At 39.0% G+C, this 18,803-nt stretch overlaps 2 protein-coding genes across 4 annotated transcripts in view; one reads left to right on the plus strand and one right to left on the minus strand.

The window, feature by feature from the left end:
- The first annotated feature begins 1,684 nt into the window (after positions 1-1,684).
- Positions 1,685-4,515, plus strand: cxcl13 (C-X-C motif chemokine ligand 13). Of its 2 annotated transcripts, XM_022753782.1 has the most exons (5): positions 1,685-1,783; positions 2,391-2,502; positions 2,975-3,055; positions 3,567-3,626; positions 3,808-4,515. In XM_022753782.1, the coding sequence occupies exons 1-4, from the start codon at positions 1,717-1,719 to the stop codon at positions 3,619-3,621; spliced, it is 315 nt and encodes a 104-aa protein (XP_022609503.1). In that variant the 5' UTR covers positions 1,685-1,716; the 3' UTR covers positions 3,622-3,626; positions 3,808-4,515. The 2 variants fall into 2 exon arrangements, with proteins under 2 accessions (XP_022609503.1, XP_022609502.1); XM_022753781.1 differs by lacking the exon at positions 3,567-3,626.
- A 902-nt stretch (positions 4,516-5,417) lies between these two features.
- The window catches only part of LOC111228016 (CCR4-NOT transcription complex subunit 6-like), a 30,800-nt gene continuing 17,414 nt past the window's right edge, over positions 5,418-18,803 (minus strand). For both annotated transcript variants that reach the window (XM_022753784.1, XM_022753783.1), the window contains 6 exons: positions 17,966-18,120; positions 17,593-17,744; positions 14,785-15,012; positions 14,397-14,599; positions 11,074-11,291; positions 5,418-7,278 (listed from right to left, as the gene is read on the minus strand). In XM_022753784.1, coding sequence (XP_022609505.1) covers positions 7,242-7,278; positions 11,074-11,291; positions 14,397-14,599; positions 14,785-15,012; positions 17,593-17,744; positions 17,966-18,120 — 993 coding nt within the window. In that variant the 3' untranslated portion in view covers positions 5,418-7,241. The remainder of the gene's footprint in view (positions 7,279-11,073; positions 11,292-14,396; positions 14,600-14,784; positions 15,013-17,592; positions 17,745-17,965; positions 18,121-18,803) is intronic.

An 18,803-nucleotide genomic window follows, 5' to 3' on the forward strand; every position in this document is an offset into this window, starting at 1 on the left:
GTGCAGTTCTGCTCAAGTTTGATTCTTGGTACTCTCCAGTATTTTCTGTTCCTGATTCTGGACAGATTGAACCCAGACTAATGCAACTATGTCAACTGTATCTGTCCTGTGCCGAAGTTCCCTGAGTCCGCTCTAGATTTACCCACTCCAGTTGATATATTGACATAACTTGTAATCGAACAGCTTGAGGTGAAAATGCAGTGAGTGGCGGTTCAGGTAATCAGAGATTTTGAATCATGTGAAATCATATAAAATCATATATTTGCTGGAATATTCTAAGACAATCAGACTCAGAAAAAAACATTTCTTTTAGTAGTTTAAACCACCTGCAGATGTCACTGCATTCTGGTCTGTTTATTTGGTGTCCTCTGCTGTTAGTAGAATGTTTTTTTTAATGTTGACACTGGTATAAAATCCTTTTATTCTATTTAGTTGACGCTTGGGTGCTGTGCTTTGGTGCAGCTCAAGCTAAAATGGTGTTTGAATTAACCTTTTCTTACTGTGATTTACATTTTGATTGTGAAACTGGAGGTTTAAAAATATCTGGATGTCACATACAAGGTCAGGCCGGGGACAGCAGTGAACCCCTCCGACCAGTTGTCTGGGATTGTCAGGGACTTCCCTGAATGTCAGACAGTAGTGCTGGGGTAAGTTACATGAAAACTGTAATCAGTTTAAAACTTAATTGTAATGGCATTATTCTATTAAGTACTGTACGGCAAAACTAATGCCTTACATCACTTATTACTCCATTTTCATTACCAAGCTGTCATCAGAAGTGCATTTAAACAACTCCAAATCCTTCACACAAAATATTCAGTTCAATGACCACTCATTAACAATGGATAATTATTATTACTGATAATCATTACCCAAGGAAAAAGATAGGGCAGACAGGTGAGGTGATGCAAGAGGTCGGTCATCTCATTCCTGCTTGTTATCCAACTCCAAGGGACCACAGATGAAAATTAGCCTCTCTGTCTAACTCTGGCATATTTTCAGAAATGTTATTAATATGCATTGTCACTGTCAAATAGAATTAATCAAATTAAATTAAATTAGATTATGTTATTGCTAGTCAAGTTGACTGTTGACAGCACTGGCCAAGACGACCCTCAGGCAACCAGGAATTTAATGTTCTGTCTAAAAGTTCAGATCAGATCTGGTGGATGATAATATAGAAATGTCGTTTGAGAGCTGAAGTCCATCATTCACATTCAAGGCTAAAAAAATGTGTTAATTAACTTTTTTATCTCCAGTTACTACCACTGTCCTTCATATTATCATTAGTCAGCGCTAGACAATTATTCAGTCAGTGTGCAGATTACTCCTGTGTGGCAGGAATACTTGCAACTGCCATACTTTGCATCCCACATGGTGTCAATGTGGCATTAGTATCCAAAAACAGCCCAAATAGTGAGTGAATATAACATAATTGTAAAACCATATATTATTTTATTTGCTGTCATAAAGAAAACCTGGCTGATAGATGGGTAAAAATACACCCACAGAAGGATGGAACCAAATTTAGCTCACTCAGCAGAAACCCCCCTAAAAATGCAATTTTTAAATTTTGCTGTGTCAAGACAGAAAAGTGTAGAGTTCTTCCTACACATACTTCCTTATTTGCTGCTTTATAAACCCAGACTGTACTCTATTCACTCTCACTTCATTCTCACATCCTCTTGGTGCTCAAAGATCAAAACAACCGCCAAAATGATGCCCAAACCACTGCTGCTCCTGGCTGCTCTGACTCTCTGCTGCTGCATCATGACTATCCATGGTAAGAAACTTTTCTTTTACATTCAATGACATGGTTATATTTTTTTAAAAACCAACTATTGCTCTTTTTTCTTCAGTTGTCTAGTCTCAAAGATGTTTTCCTCTGAGGTTGTAGTATTTTTGCAATCAAAGTTAACGAACCAATAAGGCGTTGTCTGCATACAGTGATATTTTACTAATTAAGTGCCGAAATGCTTTTACTTATTAATTTTGATATCTTGCACTCAGCAGGCATTTTAACATAAAATATATAATATTCATCTCATTTATATTCATCGTGTTCAAACCCTTTTCTCATTTTATTGTTTAATTATTTGAATTATTTGAAGGAAAAAACAAAAAAACAAACAAACTGGGCACACGTTTTCTGCAGCTTTCAACCACATTTCATGGTCTTCATCAGTCAGTGGAGTTTGATGATATGGAGCATAGACCACCAGCCGTCAAATGACCTAAGGTCCATATTTACATCACCTCATGACTGATTATGAGATGCGGTTGAAAGCTCTAAGAGCAAAGCTACCGTTGGACACTGAGTTAGAGGTTTTGGCAACCACAGCAGAATGACATGATAATTAAACTGCTTTTTAAATTTGAATTTTTCACAGGTTCTCCCAGGTGTAAATGCATACAGACGAGCTCCAAAAAAATCCCTCTTAAGGCTATCATAAAGATTGAGGTGCTTCCTATTTCCGGACAATGCCGCTGGACTGAAATCATGTGAGTACTCACGATTGATTTAATAAAAAAGAAAACAAATACTTTATTAAGCAAAGTGTAGTGAGTATCAAAGGTAACAGGACTTGAAGAGTGGCCCTTTTCTGTGTTAGTTGAGTAAAAGTAGCAATAACAGAATGTTAAGGGAAAATTATGAAGTAAAACCAGTATTTAATCTTATAGCTGCTTGAGCTGAGACATTTTATATATGATTTTGGTGTTTTTTTTATCTATGGATAAAGGATTACTAAGCTAAGCTAATCAGCTCCAGGCTCCAGGTGGCACATCCTTATGAACTAAAAGTGAAAGTAAAAAGTACAAAATTGCACAAAATGGAAAAGTTATCAGCTGGTATGTCAAAATAAAACATCTACTGACTCACCGCTGAGACAAGTTTACTCATATGTGTGCAATGTGAGAATTTCTCCAACGTTATAAAAAAGTAAAAAGATGTAATCCCTCTCTTTCTCCACAGAGTCACCATGAAGAAGGGCTTCAAAGTTTGCATCGATCCATCGGTGCCGTGGATCAACCAGCTGCTCACCAACTTGCAAAAGTAATGACATGCCTTGGTTCATACCTTTGATGCAATTGTATTCATGATATGAATATATTATAGAACAACAATCATTTCAAATTACAATATCCTGATTTGATTCACAATTCAAGTTAGTGTTGAAATGAGTCTCTTAAAGGTGAAGATGTGATTCTTTTCTGTGGTTTTTCTGACTGTACGGTGTATGGTGGTGGTCATGGGGATGTTTTGGTATTTCTATCTTTGGTTGCCAGATTTTTTTTTTAAAAAACATTTCCAACAGATTCTGATGAGTTTTTTATCTTAATTTTTAAAAGGCACACTTATTCCTCACAGTAGCCAGTGGTGGCGCCACATACCCACACTTCCCTCCACCTCACTGTTGATGTTTTAAAACTGAACTACAAACTGTGACACATGAACAGTGAGCTGGGAGAACATTTCTGGAATTTGAAAAGACACACTAAACTATAATTTTCCCTGCCCTCTGCCATGTCACTGTGTATTGACTGGTATGTTGTTGTGTCTGAAGGAAGGGCTGTGTCAAAGGAAGGGCTCGCTCTTGTGTTCACCATCAGTTATTGTGATAACGGTAATCAAAAATTTGAACTTTATACTAGAATCCGATTAATCCTGTATATTTAACCACACGGTTATTTCATCCCTGATCACCACACAGCAATAAGCCACTGTATCTGTTTCTGTTTCTGCATTCTGACTTATTGCTGTTCACTCATCAACTCATTTCTCGTCTTCTTTTGTTTTAATTACAGGAAAAACGAGGCCCCCACCGAAACCACTCTGTCACCCACTGCTCCCACTCCTGTCTTCTGATCGCGTTTTACTGTAACATTTGATGTAGCAATGGTTCCATTTAATTCAGTGAAGCTGTGAATTAACTGTAGGAGGTCTGAGCCACTGCCCAACTTGAAAAAGTCAGTTTTGCAATTCACATTTTATACTATATAACACCTTCAGCTTACAGTTCTCTTCAACTGATTCAGCCTTTCTAGTGTTATCCTTTGGAAAAATGATAATAACTACAGTCATATGGTCTTAATGCTTCCTTATATGCTTGAAATACTGACACTCAGTAATAATGGTGTTAAACTGTTCTGCTTTAGCCTTTTAAATGTAGCCTATAATGTGTTATTGGGGAGCTCATTAAACAAACAAAAAGCTATATTGCTCCATTGATAGACAGATTGTACTCTGAAATTAAAGTTTAAATGTGTTAAATGTGTAAAAGTTTCCATTTTATTATCAAAATCACAAAGATATACTGTGGTGTAATCAAACAATTGCACACGATTGTACAATTCTGTACAAATTCCTTCTAGTAAATTTGATGACACATTGTGAAGATGATGATTACATTTCGGATGGTGCTGTTATCTCTGACGTGCTTTTTGTTGTATCCATGATTTGTGTGTGTGTGTGTGTTTTTTTTATCATAAAGAAATAAAGCACAGACAAAAAGACTCTTCAAAAGTGACATGTTTATTGCCTACAGGAGGTGGGGGGAGAGTGTGGGGGGTGTGGAGCAATGATACAGGTGCTGTTGAGCATGTTTGGTTTCAACTGAGGTGTAACTGCTCACATGTCAGATACAGATACTCTAGCCTCTGTAGACGTCCATCACTTCATTCATATAAATATCAGTGGTCGTGAGGGTTCAGTTATAGCAGCTCTTGGTACAAAAACGTGGGACGTTACAGGAAGCACTTATTTTTGTCGTGTGAAATTTAGATAAATAGAACATTTGGTTGTTTTCATGATTAAAAGATTTGCACAAATTCAAATTATTATATTATTTTGAGATTTATTTTGGTAATACTTTTCATAGTCCCTAACAGTGTTGTGACTGTTACCCCCAGGAGCCACTGAGGCCCCCAAAACAGCTGATACCAAATAACTATTTTCCATTTTAATCAAAATTTCAGTTTTCCAGGAATTGAGAGAAAACAGATTTTAGTTGGATTAAAATCCAGATTTTTTTTTTTTTTTTAGCAAAAAACATGTAACAATAATTTCGATAATAGAATTATTATTAGTATTGTTTGATCTCATTATTTGTTTTTATTTGCCTTTGCTTTTATTGTTTGTTGTTTCTTATCCCTGTTATGCACTTTGTAACTAAAAGTGCTATTAAAATTCAATTTATTAATATTTTATAAATTTATGGAGCATGTAAATGTTTTGGAATACATGTAATTTTGGTAATTATATGGAAGCATGAAAATTAGGTGGTCCTCATCTGACAGTGGTGAAACATCCTGTAGTCATTTTGATTTTAAATAATGTGGATTTCATTTGCAGTGTAATTTTCTTTTATAAATAAAATTATAAAAAAAGAAAAAATTAATTTGGCAGCTTTCACAGATTTGAATCTTTTTTTATTTTTGTATTTACTCATTCATTTATTTTCATCCTGTTTTTGGGAGGGGGGGGGTGAGGGTGTTAAAGGAATCCCCAAAAAACGCTTCTCCTGATGACACAACTTCACTTAAACATATCTAACTGCAATGTGCAGCAGCAACTCAGCTTGCAAAACAAAAGTTAAAAGGACGTCTACAAAGGCTACATCTGTATTTTTTTTTTCCTTTTCACAACCAAGTCAGCACCGCCACCTACGTCAGACAAACTTCCTCGCGTCCTCGCAGGGTAAACAGTGACTTGTGTCACTGCTGTTTTGCAGCTTTTTGACATTTAATTGTCAAACATGATGCACACTTTGGATTCCACAATACAAAAACCTGCTGTGTCTAACGTTAGCAGCTCTTCACCACAAAGCTGCAGGTTCTCCCTCCAGACAGACGCTCACTGACTGGTTCCTCGCGTCTGCTGCGGAGGCTGGGAGGACTGAAAACCAATGTGGTGAAGAGCTGCTGGTCTGGAAATAGAAACTTAACATTTTAGTTACATATAACAGGTTTAAGTGCAGTTCTTTAAAATCCTCTTGAGAGATAATGTAGCACCTTTGTTGGTGTCTGCTGGTGGCTGAGAGTCCTCGCCCAGTTTCACGTCACTTACTACACATGAATAAAACAAATCTGCTGAAGTTGCCGAAAGGCAGCAACTTTAAAATCATTTTTCTAGGAATGCTACAAGGAAAAAAAAACTCATTATTTCCAGAAATAACCGCCTGGCATTCCTTATTCTTCACACTCGATATTGCCCAAATTTTGAAGATAAGACAGGAAACTGAAAATTGTTGGTTAACTGTCAAACAAACTGACGGGGTTAAGACTTTTTAAAAAAGTGTCTTGACACCTTAGTCTCTGCCCCCTTTGTAGACCAAATCTTATTTTGTAATGATCTCATTCCAGCATATGAACCAGTGCATTAACCTGTGGTCAGTACATTAAATTTAAATATCTTCTACCATGCATTTTTAAAAGGTCATATCAACTCAGTTCACTTGCATAATCTCAATTTTCTAAGAATTAATTTGGTGTGATGTTTTTGAATTCCTTTCCTACGACACTGTTTACAGGCTAATACACTGGGAGGAGAACATTTACGTAGTATCCTTTAAGCTCATGTTTCCTGGTTTGGATGCACCGACCTGTCAACGAACCCTTCTTTCAAATGCTTAACACTTTGTCACATTAATCCTCCCTTTCCTCCCAGTGAACATCGCTGGGCGTCCTATTGGCCACCAAAGACTCAGAACCTCATGAAGTGACCACACTGGTGTAAACTTAGTCTGAAAAAACTCAACAGTGGAGGAAACAAACAAAACTAAACAAAACAAAACAAAAACAAACAAAAGAAACCAGGGCCAGATATTGAACAACAGGATTTTTTTTACATTCAGAAATCGCGTGTGATGGCGGTTGTGGTAATCCTGTGGACAAGACAGCGATAGCTCTTTGCAATGGAAATCTGTAAAACACAAAACCCACCAGGGAGAAATCACAAACAAGTGAGAGTGTGCATTTCAGACCTCTGGTAGGAACGACCGATTTGTCCTTGAACGTTGTGGATACAAAAAAGCTGTTTGTTTGTACAGTCTGAGGTGAGCAATGATTCCTCAGTTTCAACTCCTCATGATCACAACCCCCAAAAGGTTGGTTCAGGAAGGATTGGAGGGATGGATGGATGGATGGATGGATAGATGAATGGATGGATGGATGGATGGATGGATGGATGGATGGATGGATGGATGGATGGATGGATGGATGGATGGATGGATGGTGCTGGGTTAATCTCTGAGCGTCTTGGTCTCATGGGCAGTGCTGCTGTTGGAGAAGTTGTACAAACTAGGCACGTTGTTTGTAGAAAAAGTATGCGAGGTGCGCTCTACAGAAACAAATCAACAGCTCAAATGCTTACAGGTAGTGATAGCTGGGTATTACTGAGGAGAAAAGTAAAAGAAGTGGCTGTGCATGTGTGTGAAGACAGATGTGAAAGGGATCTGGAAAGCCATTTTTTGGGGGGGGGAGGGAGGGGGGGGACTCAAAAGGGAGACAACAAATAAAAAGAGGAAAACAAAAAAAATAATAATAATTTTTATTAAGCGTCATCTCAGTGCACAAAGCTGTGAGATGACACTTAAATGTGCACTGGAGAAATAAAAGCCATCAAGACAAACTGCTTTTAAACCTACAACATTTTATCTTTTTTCTTCTCAAAAACTTGGTAATACTGAATTGTACAAAGTACCAGTTGAAAGACTGCATGTTGGAGACAGAAAATGCCCGTAGTTCAAAAACAAGGTTGGACAGAGACATTTCATCTCTACAAGAGTATCATGGACAGGTGGAGGTGGTATTCACATATGAGATCTTTAGTGCACCGGGCAAAAAGAAAAAAAAAAAGAAAGAAAAAAAAAAGTACAACACCAAGTACATCTTTGACTTGTGAGAAAAAATACACCCCTTTATCCGGAGAATGGTACATTCCCCTCACAGATGCGAAAGACGCCCTGTCGTCGAAGACAAGTGTAATTTCTGTACAGCTGTTGTACAAAATCAGAAAAACCCTGTGGGGTGAGTTTTTCAGGAGTGAAGTATAAGCCTCAAAATGCTCACAAAAGATCCCACGCCTCCAAAACCAGAGGAGGCGCTCGTGCAACTGAAGCAAAAAGCCGACACTGCGCGTTCCAGGCCAGGTGAACTGATCTGAATGCCGTTCATTTAAAGCTGAGGTTACTGGGTGCCATGTTGTGCCGACACCATTTATCCCAAAAATATAATTATGGCTTTTTCTTCTTTTTCAAATACTGAACAGAGCAAATGCTTTGACTAATTTAACTAATTCAATCTCATAAAAAGGTCAGGGTTTACTAGACACTACAGCCATGAAACGTGCCAGACATGTTCAACACTGTGACTGGCACAGCGCCCCCCCCCCCCCCCAATCCCCCCCCCCCAACCCCCCCGGCAAAGATAGAAGCTGGTCATCCAATTCTGAAGTATTTTGTTTCTATATCAGTCTAAATGTGTCTGAAATTGCATTGACGGGTCTTTATAGCTACTGTAATTCTTTCAATCAGATTGTCACCAATTGTGTTTTATTTTAGGAAAAGCAGCTGTACTGACGACTGAAGAAATTATCTTGTGACCCTTCGTGTGGGTCCCTGAACCCTGAGGTTTGAAGCCACTGGTTTAGACGACATTAAACAATTGAGAATTTTTGTAAGGGACAAAAATCTGTTACTTTTTTTAAACTTTTTAAAAACTTTCTCTAAACATTGAAAGAAAAAGAGTATTTTTGTATAAGTGCTGAAACGAGGGGTTTGTATCAAGGTGTGGCGCCGGTATCGATACCCAGTCCTATCCCTGCGTTCATTCATCTTGTCGATCCCACACCGATTCGTGAACCTCTCTAAAAAGCCTTACAACAAAACCAAATAAGTGATGTTTTTAAAACTCCAAAGTGTCTCCAAACCAAATTTATCTGAACACCTTTTGCACTTTCTGACGACTCTAAAATTAGACAAATTTTGCACTTCCCAAATTCTGGGAATGGAGCAAAAGTGCAGCAGTAGTTCTATCAAAAAATGCACAAAGACGTGGGACTTCTACTACGACAGCGACAACGACATATATGTATGCAAGTACATACGTTACCTGTGCTTATAAAGGATTTTCAGAACAATAGCTTCCTGTTTGGTTTTGCTCGTACAACGCGACTCTGAGAGTCTTTAGTTTGAGAGGTACTGCTCGATGCATAGCATAGCCCTGAGTTACAACTTACATAAAGGGCTATTAGTTCTAATCATCTGACACAAATATACAAAGTTTAGAGTCCACAGGAATCTTAAACATTAAGAGGCTCCAACAACCAATTTCTTAGTGAGCCGTTGGTGAATACATTCGGCTCCTGAACTCGAATCATCAGCAGATTCTTCTCAGGAGGATTATTTTTTTTCTCTGGCATCAATAAATAAATATTATTTTATTATCGGCAGAGCATAAGTCACTCGTTCTGGGGAGATTCTTTGGCCATTCAGGTGATGGGGAAACAGGAGGACACTCTTTTAAGACCGCAGATGTTCAAGACTTCAAAAAGTAAAAATGTAAAGCGCATTCTTTGTCACCGTCAGGGGTTGTGTTACAAATATCTTTCATGTCTTAAAACATGTTTTTCAAAGCAAGTCAAAGATTGCGTGCGTCATTTAGGCTTAATTGATTGTTTTCTTAGTTCATAGTTTCTGCAGAAAACGCCTCTTTTAAACTACGGTGAGCATAAATCAGCCAAGATGAAAGCGAAAATACCTCTGCAAGTAAAATCTTCAGCAACGGTCGAAGGAGAAGGTTCGAGACCCGTATCAAAGAAGAAGTGAATGCAGCTGAATGCGGCAGCTCAGTGACATCCACGCAGGACTGTGAGGCAGCTTTCAGGTTAAGATTTGTTACCTGGCGAGGAGGATGAGTCAGGTGACATCCTCTCCAGGCAACATGATCCCAAACGATGTGGAAATGCGATCCAGGGAAGGTTCGAGCACGTGGGATCGTTCGCCATTTTCCACAAAGCTGGCCTCAATTCGAAAGCCCCCTCGAACAGTGCATCATCAATATAATCAGTGCTGTAATGTGACCAAAGATTCATAGGCTGTGGCATGAGATGATTCAATACTCTAATTCCCATACGAAACACAGCAGTTTAGTGTTACAATGACGTTACATTACTCATCATGCCCAGTCAGAACTTTTCAACCTTAAAAACTGCAGTAATATAATAAATGACTGAAGTGTTTTTTGGTGTTTCTTGGCTGATCAGAATTTAAAATATGCGCTGATGTAAACAAACCTTTCACGTTCCTCCTACAACATTCATAACTTAAGATTCAGCTGTTTGTAGTGTTACTGCTTTTTATTTTTAAATACCTGTCAAGTTTAGTTTGGGAGAGATGTCCAGGTTCCAGTTCTACAAGACTGTGAGTTTAACACAGCATACAACATGCTGTGGTGCAGCATTAATATTATGTTGTGTTTTTACTCCTTAAAAAGAAAAAAAGAAAAAAGATTTATTTCACAGCTACGTGAAATGAGAGAAGAAACCCAAATGAAATCCAGTCAATCAGCTGATATTCGTGTCGTAGATTTGTCTTAAAAAAGGTAGATAGTATGAGTTAAGGTTTGTTGTTTTTAGGAGCAGAATCTACAAGCGGTCATGATCATGTCTAAGGCAAAGAAAAACAGTTGACATTGGGGGAGTCACCATTTCAGCTTCATCCCAAGCCCAACATTTGGTATCAAGACTTTTCAAGGGGAGGGAGAAAAAAAAAATAAAATAAAATAAACATTTACAGTGTGCAAAAAAACACAAAAAGGAGCAACAAACTGGGCGAATACTTCACTCCTTTTAGGTAGGTGTGTCTTAGGGTTGGAGGGGGTTGGATGGTGTCTGAGTTTTAACATGATTGGTAAACTGTACAGGGTCCTGTATAAAGCTGGAGGAGGAGGAAGGGGAGGGGGGGAGACAGTGTTTAAAAGGTGGGTGGGTGGGGCTGGGGTAAAAGGAGGGTGGGCGTGGGAGTTTTGGCGGGGGAATGGGGGGAGGGGGGGGTCTCTCTCAGGCTGCACTACCTGTTGACCGGCAGGTGCAGCCCGTTTAGGGGGTTGAGCGGATGGGACAGGGGAGGGTGCAGCTCCAGCTGGGCCAGCAGGGAGAAGTGGTCCGAGGGGATGTGGGGGTGGGGGCAGCCGGTGATGTTGTTGTCGATGAGCCACTGGCTGTCCAGCGGTCCCAGCAGGCCCAGGACACTCATGTGGGTCTTGGAGAAAAAGATGTAGTCGATCACGCCCTGCAGACACAAGCGCATCATGAGATCGAAAAATCAATACTTACTCTGAATACTTCAGATTCTGATCAGATACTTCTCCTTTTAAAACCTTTTTATTTAAATATGACAGTGTTTAAAAACCCTTTTTCAAATACAACTCTTAAATTTTGTCTCAATATAAAGGTTTTGGGAACTACGACTGCCAGGGGACCGGTAGCTTAGCTTAGCACAAAGACTGAAAACAAAGGGAAACTGCTAGCCTGGCTTTGTATGAAGGTAACAAAATCTGCAAATTACTGACCCTGAACAAGAAAAAAGTCTTTCACTTCATTCCCAGTAAAACAGTAACACGACACAAAGCAGCTGCACAATAACTTTGCATTTTAATGCAGTGTTGGGAAATGTCCCTGGCTCGTGATCTGAGACTTCAGCTCATTCAAAACTCGAACCAGAACCAAGAGGAGAGCGAGAACATCAGCCCAGTTTCAGCTGCTCTGCTCTGGCTTCCTGTTACATTTTTCCCTTGTTAACTAAAAGACCTCCGAGAACACTGAGATCATCTACAGCTGGTTTATTGAAGGTTCCCAGTAACAGTCGTAGGAAAACTGGGGATGCAGCCCCAGTTTGTTTTTGTTTTTTTTAGTATTTTTAAAAGAAAGCTTAATTAAAAAAATGGGATCTTATTAGAGATAATTAAACTTATCTCTACACAAATTTTACACTTTGCTCAGCACCTCTTTTAAATGCTGTTATAAGTATTGACATCTTACTGATTTTATACTTTCACAGCAATCCAACTTTAACTTTAATTAATTATTCATTTTTATTATTTATTTCATTTTTATTATTATTTTATTATTATTCCATCAAATTTACACGAATGTTTTTAACATGTTTTTATGTTCATTTTACGTCTTTTCATGTGATGTAATTGCTTGGTAGTTAAACCACTTTGAGCTGCATTTCTTGTATGAAATACAAAGAAAGTTTATTATTATTATCAAAAGTATTCAGATAATGCTCCACAGCGAGACTGGAGACGACACAGAAGCTCCACTTTGGCCTCTTCAGAGCTTTTCTCAAAGACCAAAAATATCATTATTTATACTGAATAAAATATGTGCTTTTACATTCTTGGCCAAAACTGGAGGGAAAATCCGCAGTGGGACAAATAATGAAGAAAGGATCCTTCCATCTGAAATTAAAGTTGTCTGTCTAAGAGGAATCGGTATATATTCATCTTCTAAAGTGGACAGCTTTATGAAAGTTTTCATGATGTCTCTGGTGAGAAACCTGGAGGTGAAGACGTCTTCAGTGTTTTTGTCAGTCAAATAAAGGAAAGATTCTTGTTTTTGTTTATGTGAAGGAAAAGAAAAACCTTCTCATGCATGAAGAATCATCCTCTTACAGCAGCATAATGTTGGTCTCGTATGAGTCACCTGCAACGCTTTGGACGGCGGATGTTTGCGCACTAATGAGTTGACTCATTTCATTCTGCCTACCTAACCCTTACCATTAATTAGTCACCCAAGGAATTAATTCATTTATACTGAGTTAAACACCTACTCCACACAACTTCCACACAAAACAGAGATTATTAGATTTTTCCTCAAGTTTCAAAAAGGAGCCTTTTGATTTTTCTGTAAGAACTTCTGCACATTAAAAGGTCTGTGTAATACAGTCGGGGAAGTCCATTACTATTTACTAATGTAATAACTACCAGGGAGCAGAACTGCCTGCATGACTCAATAGAAACCAGAGCTGAAACTATGAACTGTATGGGATAACCTCCAACGCTGCACCGATCAGGGTTTTCCACATTCAATGGGATCGCCCACAGAAGAAATACTCATAATGATATAAGACATCCCACATATATGAATCTAATAATTAATACTCTGCTGCATCACCTAGATTCAGGCTTTTAAACCTCCCACTGTTGAACTGTTTTTCCCTTTAACCTGAAGCTCCACTAGACCCAAAGATTGTAACTGCTCCGTTTAAAAAACCGTTCATCACAAGTGGTGAGAAATCAGCCTTAGTGAAAAGGCTGATTAAAGATCATTTGGATTCATTGCAAGGCATTCTGGGTTTTTAAAAAAAAAAAAAATTTTATTTAGGATTTTGGTTGAGAAATTTAGCTGATGCTTGGCATGATGACAGCAAAGGTGTAACAGTGTCTTTATCTCTACACGCCAACACAAAAGTGAGAATCAGGAAACACTGGTCAGTTACACCGAGTCTCCAAACCTGACTTCAAAAAAATTAGCTTGAAGAACCATCCCATACAGAAATGTATATATATATGATGTTGCTATATATAAGAGGATATAACATATATGAAATAACCGTAGTAAAATTCATAAATGTACATATATTAAAAATATCCACAATTGATTTTTATAGGGTGTAACATGTTGCAAGCGTATATGCAAACAATATATGTATATTTAAATTTATATAGGCAAGTTTATTAAAACAACTTACAAATAAAAACACTACATACTTATATATGTTTTTCTAATTAATTTCTCATAATTTCAACATGTCTATCTTCATATTCTGGGAAAGCATCAAAGCTTTGGACCTATTGTAATTAATATCAACATATAATGACAGGCTCAGATTAATGTAACATATGTCTACAATATAATCATACATGTTTGTATGGGCTAGACATGTATGTCAATATGTGAATTTGTTCCAATTTCTAATATATTTTATATATAATTTTTACATTTGTTTTATTTTATTATATATTATATTATATATATATATTACATTAGCATATAGCAGGGGTTTTACATGTTTTAGCTCAGTTACTTCTAAACACACAGGTTTTATTATCACTAATGCTGTTCTACGAATTTGAATGTTTTATTTTTTTGTGTTCTAGGCCTCCATTGGTTTCCATTCATTTTTATGCAATCTGAAAATCTCTTAGCAGACTTGCTTGAATTGTAGAATTCAATCGAGTTTCACAAGTTTGCTTGTTGATTCTCCACCTTACAAAAATGAATGTAAACCAACGAAGAACTGCAACAGAAGGCAAATAGATCCATTGGAAAATAATCACAAAATCAGATATTTAAAACCTGCGAACAGACGCACAGAGGAGGCTCTTACCTTGAAGTCATATGTGTAGTTGGTGTAAGGCATCAGATTGCTGTCGTAGGCGCTCTTCAGCTGGAAGCTGTGTGTGATGCTTCCGTCTGAGTTGCCGTTCTTGCCGTTGCAGCTGAAGTTGGTCAGACATTCGTTGTAGCGTAGCTCCTTGAAGTCCTTGTGGTTCTCGGCCACTCCTCCGTTGCTCAGGTATTCCACCACACCTGGATCGTGCAAAGGTAATAATCTTATTCTAAAAGGTGCGCCACGTTAATCCAGAACATCCCTCTTATCGTTTGACACAAATTTATACCGTGTTGATGCTTTAACACCGACAATAGAGACTAACCACCCAACCAGAGACTGAGTGTGAGACTCAAACACTATCAGACACGTGAGACAGTCCTACCGGAGTCGGGCAGCGAGTTGAGGTCAGCACACAGGACGATGGGGATGGAGGATGGGTCAGAGGTCGGCGAGCCGGCCGCCACGGAACCCGAGGCCCTCTCGGCGATGCTCTTCAGCTCCGACAGGAACATCATGGTTTGGATCAACTTGACGTCCGAGTACTCGGGGTCCCAGTGCATGTGGGCGTTGGCCACCAGGATCAGCTGCCTCTCCTGTGGCGGCTTCATGCCTGAAAACGGGAGGGAAAAACTGGATTATGCCACAGATACACAGCCAATGATGGAATTCAATCAGCTCCAGTACAATTACAATGTTTAACAAAAAAGAAAACACTCCACAAACTATTTAGGTGTGATGAAAGAAATCTAAAAAGGGAAGAAAAAAAACTTAGCAAGAGTGAAGGAGGCTTGTAAAATCCCCCAAACCTCCAAACAAACATGGTCTTATTTTGGTTAAATAAAAGTACAGAGCTCTGATGCAACTAAATGCAAAAGTGCTGAGATGCTAAAAAATAATTAAAAGGGAAGAAAGAGATTTACAGAACGTCAATGAAAAACGGATCAAACCACAAACGGGAAGTTCTGCTGTAAACTGTAAGTATCACTATGAAAAACACGTCAGCAAATATATTACCACCAGAAGAATTACATTATAACAGACCACTGGTCTCCCTTGATTGACATCGCGTGTATTGTATTGATTTATAATCAAAGTCACAGCTGACACCTTGTGGGAAAAAGACGTTACTGCAGATAAACTTTTCCTGATGCTTTTTTATCATTGGGTAAACACATAAATTTGGATTGCAAGATAACTGTGAGGATTCGTGTGTTTTTTATATATTATATCACTATAAAATAACAGAAACTCACACATTTATCTTCTCAAGACACGACTACTATCCTGGCTTCTTGTCCTTGTAAATGACTATTCTAGCTGCAAACGTCTGGTTTTTAATGCAATATCTACATAGGTGTATAGAGGCCCATTTCCAGCAACCATCACTCCAGTGTTCTAATGGTACATTGTGTTTGCTAATTGCGTTAGAAGGCTAATGGATGATTAGAAAACCCTTGTGCAATTATGTTAGCACAGCTGAAAACAGTTTTGCTGGTTAGAGAAGCTATAAAACTGACCTTCCTTTGAGCTAGTTGAGAATCTGGAGCATCACATTTGTGGGTTCGATTAAACTCTCAAAATGGTCAGAAAAAGAGAACTTGACATGTGAACATGTGAAACTCGACAGTCTATTCTTGTTCTTAGAAATGAAGGCTATTCCATGAGAGAAATTGCCAAGAAACTGAGGATTTCCTACAACGGTGTGTACTACTCCCTTCAGAGAACAGCACAAACAGGCTCTAACCAGAGTAGAAAGAGAAGTGGGAGGCCCCGCTGCACAACTGAGCAAGAAGACAAGTACATTAGAGTCTCTAGTTTGAGAAATAGACGCCTCACAGGTCCTCAACTGGCAGCTTCATTAAATAGTACCCGCAAAACGCCAGTGTCAACGTCTACAGTGAAGAGGCGACTCCGGGATGCTGGCCTTCAGGGCAGAGTGGCAAAGAAAAAGCCATATCTGAGACTGGCCAATAAAAGGAAAAGATTAATATGGGCAAAAGAACACAGACATTGGACAGAGGAAGATTGGAAAAAAGTGTTATGGACAGACGAATCGAAGTTTGAGGTGTTTGGATCACACAGAAGAACATTTGTGAGACGCAGAACAACTGAAAAGATGCTGGAAGAGTGCCTGACGCCATCTGTCAAGCATGGTGGAGGTAATGTGATGGTCTGGGGTTGCTTTGGTGCTGGTAAAGTGGGAGATTTGTACAAGGTAAAAGGGATTTTGAATAAGGAAGGCTATCACTCCATTTTGCAACGCCATGCCATACCCTGTGGACAGCGCTTGATTGGAGCCAATTTCCTCCTACAACAGGACAATGACCCAAAACACACCTCCAAATTATGCAAGAACTATTTAGGGAAGAAGCAGGCAGCTGGTATTCTATCTGTAATGGAGTGGCCAGCGCAGTCACCAGATCTCAACCCCATTGAGCTGTTGTGGGAGCAGCTTGACCGTATGGTACGCAAGAAGTGCCCATCAAGCCAATCCAACTTGTGGGAGGGGCTTCAGGAAGCGTGGGGTGAAATTTCTCCAGATTACCTCAACAAATTAACAGCTAGAATGCCAAAGGTCTGCAATGCTGTAATTGCTGCAAATGGAGCATTCTTTGACGAAAGCAAAGTTTGAAGGAGAAAATTATTATTTCAAATAAAAAATCATTATTTCTAACCTTGTCAATGTCTTGACTATATTTTCTATTCATTTTGCAACTCATTTGATAAATAAAAGTGTGAGTTTTCATGAAAAACACAAAATTGTCTGGGTGACCCCAAACTTTTGAACGGTAGTGTATATATACACACATATATGTTGTTGCTGCCTTGTTGTCAAAGCACCTTGTACACTCGGTTTTTACAGGTGCTGTATAAATAAAGTTATTATTATTGTACTATTATTATAAATGGAATCTTTGGGGAGTGGACTGTTGATCAATGAATGTTATATATGTTATATATTAAACGGTTAATTGAGAACAATAATTGACAGATTGATTGCTAAATGACAATCATGCTCCAGTAGGTTTTATTGTTGTTAATGACACTGGACCTCACTGGGCTGAAGTGGGTATGTGTCTGGGAAGCTTGGATCGCCTCGGATCAAAGATCAACAAGACAAGAGATGGTGACATTAGAGCCTCTGTTTTGTCGTGAAGACGGTTCACAGAGCGACTCCGTCCGTTCTTACCACCGGAAAACACGTCCTTGTTAACCTCGAGCAGAACGGCCACCCCGATATTGTCTTTGGTCATCACTCTGTTCAGCATGACCTCCGAGCCCTCGGAGTTGGCCATCGCCACCTGGTTGAACTCCACAGTGTGTTTCTGGACCAACGTAAACCTGCAGGAGCACGAGAAGCCACAAAGAAGCATTAACATCCACAGAGGCCTCGGTTTTATAGTAAAAAAACTTCCTGCTTTACTTAATAACAGGAGGCATCCTGCCAACACCACATGCGGTCACCATGTGGTCTGAGTCAGATTCAGATCAACTTCTGTAAAGCTCCACCTCTATAAATATCAACGTGCACGTTCTGTCAAACATAGAAAAGTTAAACTCACTTCTCGGTCTTGAAGAACACAGCGCAGCCGTCCACGTGCTTCCTCTCCTGTTCAGAAACCAGTTTGGCACGAGACTTCGGACAGAAGTAGCCGTCGTAGCCGCGCTCCTTTAGTGTTTCCAGAAACAACGTGTAGTACTGCTCGGTCTCCACCTCCTGCAGACACACAGGGCAAGAAAAAGTCGTCTGAGAGAGTCCATGAAATGTTTGTGGAAAGGTGTTAGTGAGTAGTTTTCTCGATATTCCCTGATCCGGATGAAGTTGCTCCGTCCTGAAGATGCCTTTCCATAAAAGTCAAAAAAACTAAAACTAACTAACTTGTTCACTGCGGCTGAATTTTTTTCATATCAACTCATCCTTTCTCTTTTCAATAATCCACTTAATAAACAAAAATTAAAAGCATAAAAAAGGTGAAAACCAGGTGTGAAAAAGAGGCAATGTCCATAAGTATTGAATAGTATTGCACTCTTTCTTTACATTCTCTTTTCAGCTTCCGAAAAATTATTTCCAAAACATTTTCAAGTGATATTAACGTCAAATAAGGGACTTTCCAGCCAAAGGAGAGTAAAAAACGTTTCCTACCCCGAGGACTGGAACCTAAACCCAGGACAGTTAATCAGTAATGCATCTGCCTCTTTATCTGTTCCAGTAGACAATGCCTCGGTTGTGCTGAAGGAGAGCGGTCGGACACCGTGAGTCGATGTGAGCAGCTGATAGCGGCCGTGCAGCTCTACAGACTGAAGAGACTGAACGGCTCAATAGAAACGACACTGTTCATTAGAAGTCAGCGGATTTTTTTTCCTCATTACCGTCTACTCCATTCTTTAAGTCAGCTTAAA

Source organism: Seriola dumerili, unplaced genomic scaffold (genome assembly GCF_002260705.1).
Source record: "Seriola dumerili isolate Sdu_G_001 unplaced genomic scaffold, Sdu_1.0 BDQW01000193.1, whole genome shotgun sequence".
NCBI lineage: Eukaryota > Metazoa > Chordata > Actinopteri > Carangiformes > Carangidae > Seriola > Seriola dumerili.